This window comes from Haplochromis burtoni, unplaced genomic scaffold, assembly GCF_018398535.1.
Source record: "Haplochromis burtoni strain Fernald_Lab_line unplaced genomic scaffold, NCSU_Asbu1 Contig_7, whole genome shotgun sequence".
In the NCBI taxonomy this organism is placed as follows: Eukaryota; Metazoa; Chordata; class Actinopteri; order Cichliformes; family Cichlidae; genus Haplochromis; species Haplochromis burtoni.
The window spans coordinates 769,647-792,282 of NW_024582368.1; the positions used below are offsets into that span (position 1 = coordinate 769,647).

At 41.2% G+C, this 22,636-nt stretch overlaps 1 protein-coding gene across 2 annotated transcripts in view; it reads left to right on the top strand.

Annotated features, from left to right (window-relative positions):
• Positions 1 to 22,636, top strand: part of march8 (membrane-associated ring finger (C3HC4) 8) — a 92,285-nt gene extending 69,649 nt beyond the window's left edge. The window contains exons 4-9 of one of the 2 annotated variants that reach the window (XM_042224707.1): positions 5,328 to 5,407; positions 5,799 to 6,728; positions 13,126 to 13,306; positions 15,336 to 15,471; positions 17,662 to 17,676; positions 19,523 to 22,636. In XM_042224707.1, the coding sequence (XP_042080641.1) occupies positions 5,328 to 5,407; positions 5,799 to 6,728; positions 13,126 to 13,306; positions 15,336 to 15,471; positions 17,662 to 17,676; positions 19,523 to 19,827 (1,647 nt within the window). In that variant the 3' untranslated portion in view covers positions 19,828 to 22,636. The remainder of the gene's footprint in view (positions 1 to 5,327; positions 5,408 to 5,798; positions 6,729 to 13,125; positions 13,307 to 15,335; positions 15,472 to 17,661; positions 17,677 to 19,522) is intronic. The other variant, XM_042224705.1, reaches the window with a different exon arrangement.

The window sequence follows — 22,636 nt, forward strand, 5'->3', positions numbered from 1 at the left end:
CATGTTGTCTGCTGTTTAGATCTCCTGCTATCATAATTTCTATGATGGTTTAGTCTTCAGCTTTTTTTCTTTCTAGTTAACTGAATCTTGCTTGTTTTTGGTTTGGGTGTTTTTGGCCTGAAAAATAAATATAAATTAATGCAAAGACTGTTTGATGATGATAATTTATATCTGTTAGCTCTCAGGCTACGTACAGAGAAGGATTATAGGAACTCAACCAAAACAGAAGCTATGGAAATGCACTTGCATACAGTCCAAAAAACCAACAGCGTGTCGAACGGCAGTGATGGAGGCATGCGTAGGTCGAATGCTCAAAGAGAATTTATCAGCGAGATGGGATATGCTTAAAAAAACATCCATCAAGATTTAAAAAAGAAAACGCACAGATGAGAAGGAAAAAAACAACAGAAGTTTTCGTCTGACAGAAAGCCGATGCACAAACATGAAGCTGCATTACTAGTTGATCTACATATTTCCACACACTGTGTAGATGTCACGTTACATGTGCTTCACTGCCACAAACCACGTCAGGAAGCTTTAGTCTGCATGGAAAACCCGGCGCTCTTAGAGTTCCTTGTGCTTCAGAAGCTGGAACAAAAAAATGTTGAGCAGTTTTGTTTAAAAAACATGTTTACGTTGTCATCTAGACATGGCACGGTTGTGAAAACGTTTTGGCAGGTACTTTCACACAGCCACACTAAAGAAGTACACACTAAGGAGCCCAAAGTGCAGGTTTATTAGTCAAAAACATTATTTAGGGAAAATTGGTCTCAAAAGTCATTAGACAGCTGCGTTAGCAGTATTTATCAGTATTAGTTAGCATAATTATTTTGACATTTAGGTCACAATTATGGCTTGAAACAGAAGTATTTGACTTCTTAGTGTTATAAATTAAACTAGCATCGATGTGAGGTCTGCCTGATGGTCTAACGTGGAAACAAGAGTGCGACTGGTTGAGGTTCTTGGTTCAAGCTGTGTATGATGTCCTAGTCAGTCCAGCAAACCTCCATGTCTGCAGCAGGAGTGAGACACCTTCCAGTCCCCTTTGCTTTGGAAAGAACTCCTTCCTGGACACCTTGCCTTTGGAGATGGACACTATTGTTCATCATGACCACTAATAGTGTAGCCATAGCCCTGATGGGCCACCATTAGCCAAAGACCAAAGGGCTGGAGAGAAACCTCATCTACAGTTTGAAGTTTTATTTGGCCTCTTCAGCACTGCCAGTGACTGGCATGTGGTATTGAGCAGGCTGGAACTGGCAGAGAGGCCGTGTGCCGAGTACCAGAAGTGAGCCATGCTAAAGGCAAAGCTGCTGAAGGAGGTAGGATTTGCTCTGCAAAGCTTTTGCATTGCTGAGCATCGTCGGACAGGATTAGAGGAAGTCAATTAGATGAGCTACTGAAGCCTCAGAGAAAGAAACAAGGTGGCTTTGGATTAAGAAGGCAGATCCCTGGATAATTGCTACTGGGGTCTGATCATCCGGGACTGGGTTGCCGGGGAGATGGTGTCTGATGTTGACAGTAAACGCCTCATCATCCCAGGTTAGATCACTGAGGATGCTTCTGTTGCTCACTGCAGTAAAATCTACTTTCAACTGGTACAGCATTAATACGGCACGAGATGATAACTGTGGTGTGAGTGAGTGGGTAGTTTCTCCTTCATCACAAGTCATTTATAGTAAACAAAGGCAGGGATGGTGATATTCAATTTAAAACGGACTGTATTCTCTCGTTTTCAGAGCTTGGTGCTGCCACTTTGAAGCCTGTCCAAGACTTGAATAAACCGCACTGATTGCCATTTTTTTGCAAGCTCACATGAGGGCCCATTGAAACAGATGGATAGGCAAGATTTAAGATAGTCTCGAGTGCCAGAAAAATGATTGGCCAATCAAGTCCATCAGCTTTCCTGCTGCCTCCTGCATAACCTGCTGCTACCAAATCACCCTTATTAAAACTCTAATGAGTTTGTAGCTTCTCAAAAAAATAAAAATAACACCAAATCTGACAGCATTAGATTTTAGGGAGGATTGCTTTGGCGTCATACTTTGGTGATTATTTAGTATGCGTGTGTATGATTAATGTAACTAGGCTACTCATCTCGTGTTTGAGGTTTCTTATATCTGATGGTGGTGGTTGGATACGCAAGCATTTGCGGCACAGCACAAACCCATCAGCGTATTCAGCTTTGTGGGTATCAGCGCACTGCATGTAATGACACATAAGTGTACTGTATATTGCTGGGGTATAAATTGCACAGCTGGAGGCCCCACTTTATATTAGCAGCATGACCTTGCAACAGCCACGAAGAAGCGAGTGAGTGAGCCAGAGAAAACTATAGAAGTATAAACTGCGGTCGTTGTAGATGGATTAAAGAAGCTCTTGATTAAAAATGGATTTTATCAAATGTTTGCGCAGGGCTGCATGAGAACGTATCTCAGCTGTAATATTCATCAGTTTTATGATTAACCTCCACGAAGGTTATAAACAAAAGCCGAGGCCGAGTTAATCACCTGCTGGCTGCAGCTTCACGTATAACGCGCAGACCTTTTATAATTGTATCGATCTTCTCATCTGAACCACGGGCAAAAAAGATAATAAACTTATTTTCCAAAATGTCAAACACTTTCGGTAAAGTTCATTTTTGTCCTGGGAAATCAAAGTTTGACAAAACATTTCAAGTTTAACTGGTCTGAACTGCATATTGTGCGTCACAATAAAAAAAACCTCACTCATGATCAAATTGATATGTTAATAATTGTTAAGCTTCAGATTAGACTACCCGTATTTTTTTGGTTACAAACTTTGACACCTTGGGTTAGGTTTGTACCGTTTTAAAGGTCAACAGTGAACTTTTGATTCTTGCCAGCTTCGTTAGGAGTTTCTCAATGGGAGCCAGTGATTCATTGCTCCTGTTAGATTTTAAAGGTTCTACTTGAAAAGGCCCCAATGGCTACGTCTGTGCAGGTTAAGGCTGTCGAAGAAGGAAGGAGGCAGAGGTAATGACATGCGAGTAATAAGGTGTTTCGGGGATAAGAGAGAGTGCAACAAATACAAAAGTGAATAATTTATGCGTGGCGTGAGAGTGCGTGGAGGGCGGTAGTGCTTGAGGAGAGAGGTTAAATTAGTGGTTATTATAATAATATGAGTTTTTTTCAGCACTCACAATAAAATAAACAGGTGTTCATTAGGGTGAATGTGAAGTGAGGCTGGATTATATCTAATTAGCACATCAGAGTCAGAGAACCATAACTGAATGGATACGTTTAAGCGCGAATCTGCTTCCTTTCACAGTTTAGAGGTTTCAAAGTGCGACAACTGTCGGTGGTGCCAAAAACCAGTTTTCAGCAGTTATTGAAGTATCATTGCCTCCAGCGTTTTTTGTTATATGTTAAACGGAGGCAGTTATTTACTCATCAAAGCAGGTCCTCACAAGAGAGAGCTGTTAAGAAAGAGCAGCTGTTTAATAGGACTATGGAGTCATGCAGGGTTTTAACGGGAAGTTAATCATTATTACCTCAACTACGTTATTGTCTGAACGCTCAAAGACGCAGTGAGTTATCTATTTGCCGAGTTGCACAGAATGTAACTAATAAAGATCCCTATCTGCTGCATTGGTCAGCCCATATTCGTATTTCCCACGATGCTTCAGGTAAACTCGGCGTTTCTTGAGTTTCATTTGAGTAGCTTTCGGTTTTTGTAGTTCATTGTGGTACTGTCTGCTAAATAATAACGCTTTAATTGTTGTCTCTCATCCACTTCTGTCTTTTCATTTTACATTTATTGGCCAGACTGCTGCCAGAGCACCAAACGGTGACCTTGAACATGAGCTGTTTAAAATAAGAGTCAAATTAAACAAGAAACAGAGGAAATAAAAGAATTAAGTAAATTACATCCCTGAGTAAGCAGTGGAAGAACAGTGACGCGAAACAGGAGGACAGCGTGTTTAAGTGCTTTTGTGTGCAAGTGGGGAAAAAGAAGCAGTGCTGCTCATGCACAGACAGATAAACAGGATGAAAGGGCATGGCTGGAAATTGAATTTTCTATTGATTGGTGTCCGGCCGTGAGCTATAAACTTTCCTTTAGTTAGAAATTAAATCAATAGGTAATTAGTTTCTTGCTGAAATTACCAGGCCCTCCCCCCCCCCATGTCTTTATGTTAGCAACCCAAACACTGTCTGATCTCATTTGTTATGTATCCGGTCTGAACCTGTCAATATGGGAGACTTTAGGGAATATTATCTGTATTTGAGGGAATATACTCAATCCTGTTCTGGTTGAAAGTAGGATGAAAAGATCACATTTATGTTGAATGTGAAGCTTAAAAACAACAGAGGTGAAAAAGAGGGTTTCAAAGGCTTCAGTGTGGTCTGATACAACGAAATGATTGAGAGCAGTTCTACTTATTTAAAAGGAGCCACACAGTTTGTGTCTCGTCTCACAGATGAACTCATCTAAGTGAACGTTTTTGGAACACCCAAGTGACGCTACATAATAATAAAATATGATGTAGTAAATAATTTGTGATTCTAAATTGACCCTGGGTGTGAATTATGAATGATTTGTGAATTAGCCAAGCCGGCGACCTGTCCTTGGTGTCCCCCTGTGACTCCTGGGAAAGGCTTCAACCCGTCTCATACACCTGAATTGGATAAGTGCACTAAAATAGTTGAATGATCTACCAGGATGATCATCTGATCAATTAGATTTATTATCCTGTGAGACATAAGAGAATATTTTGCAAGTAAAACCCAAGTTGTCATAAAAAAAAAAATCTGAGGAAAAAGTAATCTTCATATGTTTGTAAAATAAATATTGGTGAAAGCCTTGATGATGCTGAAGGTGTTTTCATTCTAACAGCCTTGCACCTGCAGTGCACGTGTTTAAAAATTATTCTCTGTAGAAGCTGAGCATTAATCTGCAGCCTCACGTCCCCCAGCCGTGCCTCGCTCGCCGCCTCGTTCTTCTTAACTCTCGATCGGTCTCATCAGCACTTCTCTCTTCGCAGCCGCCTGTTGATATTATTTTTCTTTTTTTGCAGATTTCACCTTAAACTAGACAGATTAACTGGCAGCATTGTTTTTCCCCTCTCTATCATCTTGTGCATCAGTACACAACATGCTTTCTCTCTTTGTGTAAAGATCACACAAATGTGCTGATGGGCGCCGGCGCTGATAATTCCTCACCACGCGGAGCCACGGCCGCCACCACGGAAAATACAATCGCCTGTTGATTGATGCAGTATTTATTTAACTGTAGGGTTTCATGTTCACGTGCCTGTACTCTCTGTCCTAAACTGCCTTTTGTTCTGCGTGTGCTTTGTTTCTCAGGCTGGAAGCCCGACTTCAGTCAACGCTCCGTGCAGTTTCTCGAGGACGTCAGTTTCCCCGTCTAGCCAGGACATCTGCAGGTACCTTTCAGTCTGAATTCATGCCAAGAAATTATATTTGTCCAGGTTGATATGAACACCTGCGTGCAGTAAATGAACTTTATTTATCAGTCTATCAGTGATGAAGTTGCTTATCAGTGGGTGATGTTGGCTTAACTTTTACCCCTGAGTGGCACAATGTCACTGCTGGGAGCAGCCTTAGTTGCAAGCTGCTGCTAAATGGAGTTAACGGTAACATTAATCATCTGGTGTTTATATATCCTATTTTTCAAACTCCTTTATTTTTAAATGCATGATGTCTCTTCCATTTCTCTTTTTTGTCTTTCCCCCTACCTTTTCCTGTTGTCCTCTACCGCTGTTGTCTGTTGCGTGCTCCGTTTTCACACACAAACACGCACAATCACATCATCAGTCAAGATCAGGACACTCAGAAGCAGACAGCAGTGGTTCTTTTGAGTTCTAAGGGTAAAACTTGTCAGGGTTCAGGAGATGTTTCAGTGACCACCCTGTGCACAGACGTCCTACCTGCTTCCAAACACGCCAAACAGCGAGACTGGCTCTCTCTGCTGCGTCCGTCCTCCGTCAGCATCCGTTCCAACAACTCGCTCAGGTTTTCGGTGTCTCTGAATGACGTCGGCCAGCGTGTGGACAGTCTTTGCCGAGGTCTGCAGTTTATAGATCGCACGTGCTCTGAGGGAGAGTTGGAGCTGAAGCTCGAGCCCGCTCAGCCTCCTGACTTGGATCGAAGGGCTCACAAACTCAACTGCAAGCTGGCTGCAACGCCCACACAACAGATCCCAAATCCTGGCTTCTCAACGCGCGCCCAGCCCCACCTCGTTCCCTCCTTCACCAACAACTACAAGTACATGTTGGGCATAGCGCCCGCCAGTTGTCTCCCAACTGATCACGGTGTCCTCACCACTCCTCATTCCAACACCCACCACCACCCCCATAACTCCCCAAGCTCCAATTTTCTTCGTCTCCTCCTTCCCTTCTCTCGATCCTCTACATCAGCCAGCCTGCAATGCTCAGACCTGGGCAGCTACGCCTCCCACCTCCACATCAAGTCCTCCAGTGCCCTGCTGGAAGGTAGCGAGTCAGGCTTGCCCTCTGAGGATTTAGTGGGAGATGACGATGTGTTTGAGGAAGACCAGCCCAGTCCTACTTCAAAAGAAACGGGTCAACCAGCATCTCCAAAATTGGTGACAGTGGCTGCGTCAGTTGGACTTCTAGCTCCAGTGTGCTATATGGAAGGAGACAGCGATCTGGACTGCTGTCCATCCCCTTTGTCAGAGAAAACGGGGCCACTGTCACCTTATTCTCTATCCGGGGACTGCTGCAGGTGGGTGACTGTCTGGACGGCGTAATCCACACCCACCCTTCCTGTGACGTAAAGCCCAGACCACCCCTGTACCGTGACGTGGCAGTGAATCCCAGAGCCCTGTGGAGTAGTGGAGAGCTTCTCATCCCATAGCCTGTATACCCAGAAAATATCTCGTTGTGGTATTTGTAGTCTAAATCCCTGCTCAGAGTCGAGCAGTTACTCAGAAGGACCTGACACGTAGATGCTTTAATTTCCACACACCACAACACTGTCCTCCACCTCCTCAGCTGTTCCAATTCAACCCTTTTGTGTGTGACACAAATATGCCGTAAAGTAATTTCATACCATCTAATTTCACTTCACTGTTATCTCAATGTTCTGCTGTGTTTTTCATTGTGCTGCCAAGCTGTGTTTTTAAAATATTTTTTCATTTGTTAGATCGATGAGGCAGTAAAGTGTCGTATATAGGCTGCAAAAAAAAAAAAAAATCTGATTGATTTTGGCTCATAAGCCTGAGGCTTTGCAGTAGGAATAGAGGGCAATAGGACTATTATGGAATTGATAGAAGGGCAGAGGTTAGCATAGAAAATTTAATAGCACAGAGGAACAGAGTATATGTCTGAGAACTAGTGGAACAGAGAACAATAAATAGCCCGTGTCTGGGTCCACCATCAGTCTTTGTCACATGACCAATTGGATGCTGTCTTACTGCCAGAGCCAGTTCTTATTATAAAGACACATTGTGAGTAACTTTCTTACAGACCAGGTCATGGCTGCGAGGTCTCTGCAGATGAGTAGATCTTGCTGGTTGCCAAGAACGGGAATTTTGAGCATTAACTCCTGCTGTCGATACGAAGCGTGGCAGCACTTCACTGGATTAATGAGATCTAAAGGATTTTGAATTATATATGACTCTGTTTGTTGTCACTTTGGCTCTGGTGTGTGCATCTACTGCTTTCCAGATTTACATGTCAGCTGTGGGCCGATGGAGAAACACCAGCTTAGAAGTGGCAAAGTGAAGGCCAGAGATCAAAAGGCAGATTATTGGCTTCAAATAGTCTGACTGCACACACACACACACACACACACACAAACACGTTATTCCAGTTCTCTGTCAGGTGGCTTAAAACGTGAGCGCAGCTCTAATGCTGACCTCACCTATGAAAAGTATGTGTGGGAGGTTGTTTGTTTCACAGGTGACTAGTTGGTTAATTATTATCAAACTCCTTTATTGTCAGCAGTTCAGAGAGTAGTGGCTGAAAGTCAGCTGTGTGAAGGGAGTTGCTTCACTTCCTCATTAGAAATGTCACCAAGCAGATAAGTGTTTCTCATCTAGACGCATTACAAAATGGCCGGATTTGCTTTGTCATAAAAAGCTTATTCCTTCAAAGAATTCAAACATTCCTATTGATTGCATTTGTATGTTTGCTGGCTCAGGGAACCAAGCTTGACAAGGAAGCATTTGACTTGAAAATTCACCTTTCTCACTTGAAAACTATTTTTATTCCAGATATAAATAAATAAATAAATAAATAAATAAATAAATAAATAAATACATCTTGTGGTCTGGAGCCTGTCCTGTAGGGCAAGAGTTGGATGGACAGGTTGCATCTGTCTCAGCGGTAGTACAAGAGAAAGACATATCTGTGGGCAATTTAGAATTACACTTTAACCAGGTAAGCACGTGTCTTTGGACTGTGGGAGGAAGTCGGAAGTTCCCAGAGAAAATCCACACAGACACGCGGACAACACGCAAACTCCACTTCGAAAGGTTCTGGCCAGATGTTGTCACATGTGTTCACAAAATTCTAATCAAAGAAAGATGTGTGGTTTTTCAAATTAATAATAACTTGCTTAAGCATGCAAGCACAACAGGAGGCTATCCTGTATAGTCGTAACCGCATGGTTCACCTTTACAGGTACACAAATTCATAAAAGCATTAACAAACTACTTTGAACCACATTGTGAACCCGTGTGTAATCATATGCATATTTTTTTCATTTGAATTTGTTTATTTGAAAGGGGCCGTGCATATTAATGAGCATATCAGTGTAAATATGCCAGATTTATCCAAAAGGCTGCTTTTCATCTGTAGTCGCTGGCAGGTCAGACAAAAAACAGTAAACAAGGAATTAAGCAGACCGTCAGACAATGTCAAACAATGTAGTCCAGACAACAAATACATCAAATTACAGCATAACATCTCATAGCAAAAAAAAGAACAAGTAAATATAAAAACTTACAACATTAAAGATGATTGATGTTATTTGTAAAATTAACGATCACTAATCTGATCCCCTTTTAGCCATCGTTTGAGATGAGTTTTAAATGTATTGCAGGTAAAGAGGTCATACATGTAGTAACTAGTTATCCGTCCCTTATTTAATCCAAACTTTTTTCCAGTATACTCACACTCTGCACCATAAATAAGCTTCATGTGTTGTTATTTTCCATGCTATGTTGTTTTCAGTGTTGTCTGTTGTTGCGTGCACTGAGAGCAAAGAAACAGCTGGAGCCCAATTCCTTGTATGTGTACGAGTACTTGGTCAATAAATCTGATTCTCATTCAGATACAGAAGTGCAAAAATATCTGTTTTTGGTAGCATAGTTTACAAAATAAGAGACATAAAGACACACACATCAGAACAGTAGGGAGTCACAGAGTGTGAGCACAAAATCTTGTCAACACATTTCTGTTTGTGTGCAGTTTTTGATCAGGCTTTAAATGAGGGGTGTGTACTCCAAATTCAGTCCTTCTCGGTCGCTGCGGCGTTTGCTGCAGGTGCACTAAGCTCCCAGCGCTTGGTTGTTACTGCGATATCTGTGATGTGGGTGTACAACCTTTTCATTACCAAATTGTAGGATTTAATTTCACTTACAGCTTTGAAAGTGTGTCGGCAGAATTCAGCCGAGGGAGCACAGTGACCTTTTCAGATGGGCCTGAACCCCCCCCCTTTTTTTTTTTTCCTTAACCATGAACAACCTCCTAACTAAATCACAGCGATTGTACTCAAGTTTATATTTTCTCCAGTTTTTGTTTCTTTACTTTGATACATATGCATTACTGAATGCATATGTGTGGATTAGGCAAGAACATGCAATGATTTTCAAATAGTTGGCATCGATTTTAAAAAAAAATTATCAAAAGTTTTAGTTATTCCATAATCAACTAAATGTAGGATTTAATGACTCAGTTTTTAATTTGCAGGAAATTCAAATAACATTGAGCCACAGTGGCTCTAATGTTCAAAAAAACAGCATTACAGGGTAGCTTTTAAGCTTTTAAATCTGACAGCATAAAACAGCTAGGGTTTGTGTAATTCCTTAACCTTCCTCCAACAGTTAAATGTCTCCTCAGCAAATTTAATATTCTCTTTGAAGGCAAGCGTGCTCATGCAAAGACAAACGAGTACCCGCTTAAATGATCAGAGACAAGAAAGGAGAAAGAAAAATAAAAGGAGACAGAGAGAGATTGCTTAGCTACTAAAGCCACTAAATTGATCAGCATGTCTCTGGCAGCGCTTAAACTGCGCAGACTGAAAAGAGTCTGAGAGGCAAATACTTCAGATGCCGCACATATCTTCCACAGGAAAATCTATTCAGCAGAAAAGCAAGAGAAGACAGATTAGTGGTGTTAAAATTCATTTGAAAAAAACATACACATACTTTTTTGGATGAGGGCAGAATGAGGAATAACTGGAGGGAGGGCAGTGTTTAAGCAACACATCGAGGGAGTGTGGAGTGCAAAAGACTGGCTTCATGCCACCAGAGAAAATTATAAGGAAGCAAAAAAAAAAAAAGAGGAACAGGAAGAAAGCGAACGCTTCGGCAGGCATTTGAGCTTGTTTCCTTCTCAGCTTCTGGGGCTTGTGATTTCCTGACTCTGTTTGCTTCTCACATTTTAATGTTGTCATACTCGTACGGCGCCTCTGCCATCTTAAAACTACCGTCAAACAGGGTGTGTTGTGGATGCAAGTGATGCAAATTAAATTTTAACGTCCTAAGAGTGCACGGAATGTGCCGCTGCTAACAAAAAGTTAATTTACCTGCGAATTTCCACGCCTGGGTTATTATGTTAATCTGTTGGAATATATGGATGCGCCTCGTGTTAAATGACGAAGGTGAATGTTGCGTGCTTTATTTGTGAGATTTCTTGCGTCCCGCCGAGGCGGTTCAGCCTGTTGTGGAATCAGGTGAAAGTTCCCTGAATGTCTCAGTGAAAGATTCCTCCGCCCTCATCCGCTCGTGTTGTTTACCGATCGCTGCATTTCCACCGCAACTCCATGCGGAGGTGTTGGGATTTTTCTGTGGTTATCTCCTCCCACATAAGAAGAATAATTTGTCAGATCTGTTTATTTCAGCAGGCAGAAATCGTTGATATAAGCACCAAATGATCTACTTCCTCTGGCTTTTCTTTTTTTAAATTGAAATAGAAATACAGTATGTGTGGGATGAGAATCTGCAGTTCATCATCTCGTTATGCATGCAAATGAACACAAAAAAAGCAGTCTATCCATAATCAAAAACAACAACAACAAAAAACTTATTCTAGTGATGTCGATTGTGTCTCGCCTTTCCTTTAATCCCCCAGGCCTTATTCCACTTCTTCCACCTCCTCTGCTTAAGAACCTTTGGATATGACCTATTTTTATCCACCTTTGTTCACTTTGTCTTTTAATCTTGTAACACTCTGGCCAGTTCAGCAAAGTCTTGAAATAGACGTCATCTCGTGTGCTCCCTTTTCTAACATGTGTGAACGCATACGTGGGCGTGCATGTGTTCCTTCATGTTGTTATCCCTCCATGAACCAGGATAAAGACAATCCCATCTGAACACCCGGCTCTCTCCGCCTCCTCCTCCTCCACCTCGTCTTCGCCACGCTTTGTTTGCTTGCATCTTCCAGCCCATAAAGACATGCCATTGCTCCTCGCTACCCACTCAGGAGAAGAAAGCATCACAGAAGACGTTCCTGGATTATTGATCTTACTGCCTGTGAAATCTGTAGGGAACAAAATGTATTTGAAAAATAGATTAATAGAACATGTGCCCTGCTTTGTGTATTCTGTACCCATTTAAGGTATTATTTGCTTTTTAAGCTACAACACCTTTAACCCCTTTATCAGGCACCCTGGTAGTCTAGAGAAAGACATCAGTCCGGCTTTTAATCAATGTCATGTTGTGGTCTAACAAGCAGCCTGATTTTGGTGCTTATTGGTTATTCACTGAGGACTGTAATCTGAAAAACCACAACAAAGTCGATGTCCTGACATTGAAGTCTAAGATCATAATAATTTTCTACTTTCTCAAGTAAGGCATGGCGTGTGATGTAACCTCCTCTCACCACTAAAACTGACAGATCCTGACTATCGTGCAGGTGAAAGTGTCCACATAGTCTGGATTTGCTCAGACTGCCCATCAATCTGCCTTTCACTGAGTGGAAAGATTCGGACAAACATACTCCTCCTTAGTGTCTGGCAACGCAGACCAACATCCTCCATCCTATCAGACAGCATCTGATGTGTGTGATGTTGGAGTGGTGGACTCCTTCAAGTCAGTCTATTGGAAAAGTGATTGGTTCCTCTCACTGACAACAGACTGTCCAGCAGTCATTAGAGGCAACAGACGCCTAATCGAATGTTCCAGCTGTCGGTGTCTGTACTCGAGGCTTTCCAGGCATCTACGGGGACTGGACACAGCATCACAAACACCTGTTAAAGAGAATATAGCTGCTTCCTGTAGTATTTTTAACGAATATCGTGTTCATGTGGTTATTTTTTGGCCAACATTTGTTAGGTGTTAAAAGTGCAACAACTCCAAGGCACTTCAGCCTTCATCAGCGTTCGTAGCAGCGCATTGCAGCGATACACAAACAGACGTATTTGTCATGGACTGTATTACAGTAATTAAAAAACTCACATATTTATAACATTTATTACCTCTTGTCTGACAATGAAACTCAGTGCTGTACAGCTACAGAGCGAAATGACATTAAAAGTGTTCAGTTTTGCACGGAAACACAAAAAACGCAGGAGATGAGTTTCTCAAAATGTTGTTTGGACTTGCAAATGAATCTATTTAGTTTGTCTTTACTGGGTTTACTCATGTGGGACATGTATTGTCTGCTGTGACAAGGGTGTTAATTTTGTTTTCTCTGTTTGTGAAATCATATTCTCACCTGTTTACCTAAAGCTGTTGTAGGTGTGGAAAAATCAGTTGCATATTGTGCTCTTGGCGATGCTACTCCAGCTTTGCTGACGTGCAGTCTTATATTACACAACTCCCAAGTTTTCTCAGTGTGTCGCCTTCGCCTGCCAACTTTTCCCTTTTTGATCTTTCCCCTCTCTCCCATCTTGCTCCTGTTACTAGCTGTCTAGCCTGTAGCTTAGTGTTGACTGTATTCTCTGCCTCCCGCAGGATTTGTCACTGCGAAGGGGATGACGAGAGCCCTCTGATCACACCATGCCACTGCACAGGGAGCTTGCGCTTTGTCCACCAGTCCTGTCTACAGCAGTGGATCAAGAGCTCTGACACTCGTTGCTGTGAGCTGTGTAAATACGAGTTCATCATGGAGACTAAACTCAAACCACTGCGCAAGGTAAGCTGGTTAGGTGTGTGCATATTTGGCTGTTAAGCAGTTCAGCCTCAGTTATTAAAGTCACAGTCTTGTCTCTGCGTCCTAGCTTAGCTCACATCACTCCTTTGTTGTGAAGCGAAAAATACCAAAAAACTATCTCCAGTCTTGTCGTGCAGACACAAGAGCACAATAAGCCATTTTCATAAGCAAACCACTTGTCCGGGTGGTTGTGATCCCTTTCGGTGGTTTAGAGGCAGTCCACGTTCCTGAAAGGCTCTTATCAATCACTGTGGCCTGAAGATAGCAGGACACTCTAATTAAAATTCCTCCACCCTTCATTAGCTGCACAAAAGGCCTTAAACAAATGCTCTGCTGTTAATAGCTTCCGAATCCCATGGGTGAATATTGAAGTTGTTCATGTGTGAGTGCACAAGGAAATTTGAGATGAGAGGCGGATGTTGTTGTCAGTATGAAAGTTTTTATTAAAGAGTGCTTGATGTCATGTTGTTCGGCAACACCCGCGTCTTATTAAAGTGACCCTGCAATTATTCATCACTGAATTCATTATTATGGATTTGGATGTTTGGGAAAGCTACACAAAGCTATCTGACAGTACAGATATCATGTGATTTCTTTTTAGTGCTGGGCAGATTTCTGGCATTTATTTTAGTGCAGCCAATGATTGACCAGGTGCTCCACAGTTATCTGAGCTTCCTGGCAGGTAGCAGGGTATATCACCTGGATGCTGCATGCCATGCTCTTCTCTATCTCATTAACCCTGCCAAGAAGCATTGTGTAACACTGGATTTTGCTGACAGGAGCTGAATAAAAAAGGCCTTTATGGTACTTTCACATCTGGGAAAAACAGTAGGTGAAGACTGCAGCACAACCAAAATTTATTGCGATTGTGTGCAATGAACTTGCAATCTTGTGGCTGTCGAAATGGCTGCTCTGAAGACGGGGACCAGGTCGGCAACCAGTTGCAATCAGTTGCCATCTTCGAAGTGATAAAACTCCAATAAGCATGGGATCAATGGGATCAAGCTGCCTATTGCATGCAATCTATATGTATTAATACGGCAATTAACCAAATCTGCTGCTGTCTACATACACAGAAATTCAAACACGAAATTGCTTAGATCTGAAACAGAAATTCCTCCACAAACAGCGTCTCGATGTTATACAGGAGTATAGCCAGAATGCAACCAGTCGAGTCCGCTGCTAAGTGATCAGATTCAGGCGAGTTGCGCTCATCCATGCAGACCGACTCAGATTATAAATAATACAGCAGTGATTTGCAAACCTTCACCAGCCTGTGATTGCAGTCAGCCTGAGTCAGATCGTGATTGTTGGGAGACGAGTTGCCTTGTCAACAGTTCTTCGCCCAGAAGTTAAAGGTGTTACTTGATAAACCTCTGGGCAACCACTTGTTTCTAACCACAAGGAGGCTACCACCCTGATTTTAGTGTTTCAAACAAAAACTGTATATAAAAGATGGATGATGCCACCTTCACCTCCCTTAACTTTGCCATCAAGGCTGCCTTCCTGTTTTTTTGTGGTTGTTTATTTGTTTTGTTTTGTTTTGAATGGCCTTGCATAGGTAGCCATATTTAGATCAAAGGGTAGAGTGCTGTCATCTTATGCTAGCAAGCCTTTTTAGCAGGCTGCATTCATCAGTTGTGGAGGTGCAATACAGAGACGTATATATCTGCTAATTGGTGCTAACTAACAGACTAATCAAAGGAAATAGAATTTCACTAACCAAAGCTGGAACATGAACATTTCAGACAGACTGTCTGTAGAGATGAAAACAGTTTTTGTAGCAGAATGGAAACATGTTTTTATGACTGAAAATTGGCATTTCAGTGTAGGAGTTTTAGGGGATTGGCTCACTTTGGAGCCAGTTTCGACTGGCCATTAGAGGAATTTGATCTTTGGCTTCAGTTTTCAGCCATAGAGGCTCTGCTTAGTTTGAAAGCATGTTCCTTTTTTTATTTTTATTTTTTTTAAATGTGTGTGAATATGCTCAAAAGTCTTCCATCTTTGGCAGTGGGAGAAACTACAGATGACGGCGAGCGAGAGAAGAAAGATCATGTGTTCAGTCACCTTCCACATCATCGCCATCACCTGTGTGGTGTGGTCCCTCTACGTTCTCATCGACAGAACAGCAGAGGAAATCAAATCAGGTCAGCACTGACTCTCACGCACACAAACAAACACTAAAACATTAATACAACATCGTCTGTGGTACATGTTTGTTTTGGATGTTATCTATTCATCCACAATTGTCTCCAAGTTGTGACTAGCACTCAAAAATATTCATCTCATTCTTTGACACTTTTAGAGATTGTTTTAGTTTAAGTGAGGCAATTTTTTTTTAAGTGATGCTGTTTTTGTGTGTCGAAGGTTAGTTTGTGGTTAATCTGACTGTAAAAGAAAAACTGTACTCAGCAAAATAACCAGACAGGAATAGTGTGCAAAGTCTGGAATTTTTTAGCATATATGTGTGATGTGAGTGGTATGACAGCTGTGTGACAGCAGCAGCTCGTATCAGTTTGGCACATGCGTGTTTGTGGCAAAAAATTGGATGCAACAGCTGACTACACATCACACGCAATGCTTTACATCACTGAAGTGACAAGGATATGGAAACGATTTACCGTAGGGTGATTTTTCTTATGAACTTCTTTTTGCAAGCACAGGAGTCGACCACTGTCGGCCACTAGAAAGACGGTACTTGTGCGTTGCCCTTATTTTTCATAGCTCATACATATTTTTCTTTAAATACTAGTATAGACCCACTCTACACTATTGTTTGGCCTGTCCATATTGTTTTTGGTAAAATTAGAATAACGTGACACTTTAAATGGCTGATTTTTATCCCATTGGTGGGTGGTTGCTTGGCAACATGATGACATTGTAATTTGCCATGTATAAGTCGACTTTTAGGAGTATAATTTTTTAATTGATGTAAAATGAAAACAACAAGATATTTTCTTGAGGTGTCATAGGTACATAAACAAGTGACTTTAGCCTGTTGCTAGGAGGTGCCAGACAACATGATGACATCATAATATTTGAAATAGATAAAAAACCTTTAGGCTGTGTGTAGGAGGATTTGGAGGCCTGCTTATTTATCATTATGAAGCACATCTGTCTGTCTATATTTGCTGAATTCAGTCTTTATTGCAGGTTATTTACATATTCAAAGGGCTTCCGCTTCAGACCTGGTAGCTACAGCCTTCTTTTATATACAGTCTATGGACTTAGATAACTTATTATTCTGATATTTTAGACTGGAAACGGCTAGCACAGCTATATCCAAATGTAAACAAAATGTTCCTGGTTTTTACTCTTGTGTTTGACGAGCACATCAAAGTGTAGAAAATATGTAATGAGTGCTGGACTGTTCATGAATGGGCACAGCATATTTTGGGGACTCTCAGGAAGGCTAAAAAGGGACCGTTGATCTGAACACATCAAAATGACAAACAAATAAGTGAGTTTGTGGTGCTTATAGCGTGATTTTGTTACTTTTGAGGAAAGCTAACTGGCCACTCATGCTTTATGTAGCTTACAAACATGAGTGGTATTGATCTGAAATACAATTCCTTCAAGGTGTGCAGTTTTCTGAGCACAGCATTTATGTTTACATTTTTATATTTATTGAAAAGGGTGACTGCTTTCTTCCATCGCAATATTTCAGATTTTGCCTCTAGCTTTTTCCAGTTTTATGCGTGTGCCAAACTGGTACCTGCTGCTGGCTATAGTAAAAATGTCCAATAAGCGGGGCTTTATGGTTTTTCATTCAAATCTCAGAATAAGAGGAAAATAACACTGGGCTCCCTGAGCTGCTTCTTACAGCCATAAAAAGTGGGCATCCACTTTGGGCTCCCATCATCAGGGATAAAAATGGAGAATGCTCCTGTAATGGTGACTTGTTGTAGCATCAGCTGGCACTACCTCTGCTGCTACTCATCCCTCCCTGGCATATTTGGCACTTTCAAAACTGTGTACAGATGGAAGAGCAGGCTGTGCCTGTTAAGCCCAACCTGATGATTCAGACTTGCTACAGTCCCTGAGGGCTGTCAGGTCCAGTCACCATGGTGATGCCAAATAGTCCTGCTTGTCTGCTGCCTCACAGAACCACGGCCATTTATTTTTCTTCTAGATTCGCTCTCAAAATAAAAGGAAAGATGGATGTAAACATCTTGACGTTTGTTCTCCATGTATGATTGTGGAACAGAGCTGTTGTTGATTGCATGATGAAATTGTGTAAATGTAATATCTGACATCGTTTTTAATTTCTGCCTTTTCTTTCAATCTGTTTGTACGTCTTTTGTAATACATGATACTTACACTCTTTACCCATGCAGCCGGAAGAGTCCCAGGTAAACATTTCAACTTTGACCTTTTGACTTTCACATTGTGTCTTCTCCCTCCCTTCTGTACCAAGTCCTTTTTTCAGCCACTCTTTACGTCCTTTTCTTTCTTTTTTCTTCTTTGATTTCCGAGTAGAAATAATCGTACTTCATCCTTTAAGGCTGGTTATATTCACACCACCTCCCTGAATGTTTCCGCCTAATGAACACAGACAGACAAAGCTGAGGAACATGCTGTGATTTATTTTCTGTGTTATACTTTGTGGCTGAAGGCTTTGATTAAAATGAACCTCGCTGACATATTCTCACACAACAAATGACACATTAATCGCTTCTCATAATGCTAGATAGAAAGCCCCTGACATCTCTGTCCAGCATAGTTAATACCACACTGGTTATATTATGTTTGCCTTCTTTGAATTGGCATTCCTCATATGAGGCACTTTTATATCTTAAACTAGCTGTTATGGTAGCCAATATGAAGAAACGGATGGGTTTCGGGCATTTTTGAGTACTTTCGCTGCCTCTTATTATTTGTTTTAGAGAGCACTGAGGCTTATTACAAATATTTATATGTCCCAGAAATTGCTAATTTATATCCTCTTCTTTGATTTCTGCTTTTTGCAAGGATGTTATAATTACCCCTGGAGTTACAGAAATGTACTTTGCCTAATTAACTGCATATCACATTAATGCTAAGCGTTTTGCATAGACAGATGCACCTTTTTTTTGCAGTGTTTCCACTTTTAAAAGAGTCATTTGTTTGTTCATTTTTTTGTACCAAAGGCTCCCAGCCTATCATGAAGTAGAAATGTTGCAGCAGGGTGCCACCATTTATCCCCCTGTTTCTTTGTTTCTGTTCGTCTAATTGGGCAATTCAATTTTGAACACCATGTCTGTAAATTGTAAATTGTGAAAAGTCTGCACTGCAGTATAGATGGATATAATAATATAAGAGAGTTTCTAAAAAGCAGTCAGCTGAGAGATGTGTATAGGTTGTAGAACCAGATAAGAATTTCAGATGATTTAGTTACTGAAATATCTGAAGTCTCAACAGTGTGGAGGAGATGAGCCATTGCACACGGAGAGCTGGAGAGGGCCGTATAAGGGCAACAACTATTGTGGCTACTCATGCTTCCCCTTTTTTGGGGGGTTGACTTGTTTGTTGTTGCCTCTCCATTGCACCTGTTAGTTTCATTTATGCCAGAATAGGTGAAATCACAGTGGTTTCTGCTTCCTTAATTTCCTTCACATTTTTGAGCAGTGTGTAAATTAATGCACACAATAAACTAAATGTTAGTGTCAGCTGCCACAATGCAAACAATATAGCATATCTGAAAATATAACTTAATAATTGACTTTTATCCCATTGACTGGCCCCACCCACATTGCATTACCATAGAAATATGACAGGATGCTCGCTATCTCATGCGTCTCTCCATGCTCAGGACTTTGACTTTAATCCTGTACAAATTTGACTTTTAAAAAAAGGCAAATCTCTATCAGTAAATTGTTAAGATCTTGTTTGAAAAAGTAGAGCACACTGGGCAATTTGTAATAATAGTGTCTATTTGCAGTATAGAGGAATGGGAGACACAGTTTCCTGCAGCGGATATCCTCACTGCTAATGCATATTCTAGTTAAAGGATGATCTGTTGAACGATTCACTGAAATGTGATGAATTTGCAGCAGCTTATAAACCAGTGCTTCTCTCCGTTTTATTCAGATCTCCTACACTTGAACATAAATAAAGTGCATCTGCTTTTCTTTTTTTTACAGTCTTCTCTGTGTTTGACTTGTCCACTTGTTGATATTTATGTATTTATTTATTTTTTGTCTGTTCTCTGTTCCTCAGGAATCCTGGAATGGCCTTTCTGGACCAAGCTTGTGGTGGTGGCCATCGGATTTACAGGTGGACTGGTTTTCATGTACGTCCAGTGCAAAGTCTACATCCATCTATGGAGGAGACTCAAGGCGTATAACCGGGTCATATATGTGCAGAACCGTCCAGAGACATATAAAAAGTATCCACTGGAGAAGCCCCCCCTAATGGAGCCGAGTCTGGAGAACAAAGAGGCTCTGGCCCCCAATCTGTCAGACACAAACTCCTCCCAGTACACGGAAACAGAGGACTACAGTATGGAGGTGCTTCATGTCTGACAACAGAGTCTGTGCCATTGGTTGTCGTGCACATACTCCACACCCAAACAGGCCCGCAGAGGAGAGGAACAGTCGTGATCGGTCACTGAGGAACAACCGTACCCTTTTCCCTGAAGCCAGAATGACCCACGTCCTCCACTATCACCTTATACTCCCTAAACTCCATCCACAAAGACAGAGAGGCCATGAGTTTCCCTCTGCCTACATTCCTCCTATCACACTGTATTCCTCCCTCCACCTGCATCTTTTCCTTTCCCAGGAACAGACTCTTTACACTGACTTCTGTAAATGTTGGAAGAGGCCTGGTGCAAACCACTCTGTGTACACACACACACACACACACACACACACACACACACACACAGACTCTTTAATGTACACCTCTGGGAGAGCTGGACTGAAAAGAATGGACTTGCAAAAGGCTCTGGAGGTCTACAGGTCCCCGATGTGTGGTTTGTTTGTGGGTTTTGATCAATCTGTTCTTTTTTTTACCTCCTGTGAGTGTCGGGCTAACCTGCCATGGATCAGTATGTAGCGCCATGCATCAAGATCTCTGGAACATTCCAGATACTGCCATCTCTGCGGTCTGTCAGCTCCACGCGGTCTGGATCCAGCGAGACCTGGATCCGAAGATGCATCAAAGCACTTTTTATTTTTTAGTCCCCAAAGCACATCCCACCCCTTCTTCTCATTGCCCCCTCTTTTTTTTTTTCTTGTATCTTGTACGTTGTAAATGGGGGAGAGCAAACAAACTTTTCTTCAAGTGCAACATATGCTTAAAGATTAATCCTTCTGTGGATGACTAAAAGGATTTGGGGTTAAAAAAAATGAGTCATTTGAACGACGTCAGTTGCATAATGGTGGAAAATCTAGCCACTTGACTTCTGTACCCCATGGTGAACTTTCTGAAGGCTTTGAGAATGTAATCTTTTTAAAAATGATTTCAAAAAATTTATAAAATGTAAAGAAAAAAAAATCATTTTTTTACTGGTCACGGGAAATGGCGCTTTGTCTCGATCATAATGAGGCCCTTCAGGCATAAACAACGTCGCGCTTGTGTTTTGTTTTCTTTCTTTGTTTTTTTTAAAATAGGTATTTACAGTTTTTAACATGTTAACTCGCTTGCTTAGCCATGGGACAAGCCTCGAGGAATCCACAGCTGCCTACTTTCAGTTTGTCCACTGAACTTTAACCAAAGGTTTTAACTACAAAAAAGAAACATGCTTTAGCTCCTACCCTGTTTTTTTGCATGGTTACAATCCAGCCACACTTAATCTTTTCACTTAAAAACACCGTTTTTTGCCACGTTTACTCCACAGTTAAGCATTAAGAATGACTTTGAAGTCAGTGTAACATTTCACTGCTGCTCATTGCGTTCAGAAAAACTCAGTTTCTTTTAATAAAATCAATGCAATACAGCTGCTTGTTTATGGCTGTGACAGAGTCGATGTGCATCATTGCTTTTTGAGGAGCTGACTGTACCGCCATCTGCTGGTGTTAAAGTGAAGGTGCAGCCTGAGATGGGCAGCGGTTGATTTCTCAGGTCGACGTGGGTGTTTTTTCTGGGGGGGGGCTCACAGTCATTGTAAGTGTGTTTGTCTATGTGAGAGCACAGCAATGCCCAGGCTCATGTTGAGCCTTACAGCCATTCCAGCAACACACACATTTTTCAAAAACTGTATTTGATACCAGTATACTGTCTGTGAACAATGATGGTCCAACAACGTACCTGACAATTACTGCTCAGCAGCAGCAATAAAGCGCTTTGGGTTTTTTTTGTTTTGTGTTATTTGCATACTGTATTTATGTATATGCCCCAGGGACACTTGAGATCTGGAGTTTAATATAATTTTAATACATAAATGAGCCGAGGGACTTGTTGTGTGTCAAGTTGGATTAAGACCTAGTAATGAGAACCATCTCAGATTCTTCAGTACCCGGGAGGCTCAGTGCAATTAGACAGATTTTATTTTTTAAAAAGTGCAATTACCCTTTTGTTGATGTTCTGTTCTGCAATTATGTACCGATGTTTAAAGTCCAGGATGTCCTCTGGATAGAAAATTACTTTCTTTATATTGTGTTGTATTTATTTTTAACTGAAAACAGCATATTTTTGTTCATTTACACACAAAAAAGACCCTTTCATTAGTGAATTTTATGCAACTTACACTTAATTTTTCTTCCCAGACACTAATAGAAGAAAATTATTTTCAGCCCTTGTTTTGCATGTAGTCATTCAGATAATAGAGTTCCTCGAAGCTTCAGTCCTTTTTTAGTTTTTAAATTGATTGTGGTGTCTTTTTACTTTCTCCCCATAGGAGCTGGCTCCTTCAATGAAATATGAGAGGAGTTTTGTTCTAGTGTGATGGCTTTGGATTGTTTCCTCTCTGAGCATCTTATCCTCTTTACCGTCTTTGCGTCACTCACCCTTTACGTCCATAATCCCACGGAGCAGAACATCAACTGAGACTCTTCTCAGCCTCACTATTTTAGGCTGTCTGTTGATTACCTGGTGACTAAAATTTGATCATGTCTGGGACTAGTGTAACTTGCATAAAAGCTACATTTGTTTACTACTGACTGGACTTGAACATATATGACTGTTCCCCTGTCTTATACCATTCCGCAAGTCTGTCTGTGAATTTGCTTTGAAATAGTAACTGTAAAGATTTTGGTAAAATGTACTTTTTTGTTTTTATGAAAAATGTTGATGTGCTTTCAGTTAATTTCCCACGTTTGAACAAAATATGTAGTAATTAAAAGAACAACCAAATAAAAAATTAAGTGACTTTTAAAACTTTGTGACTTT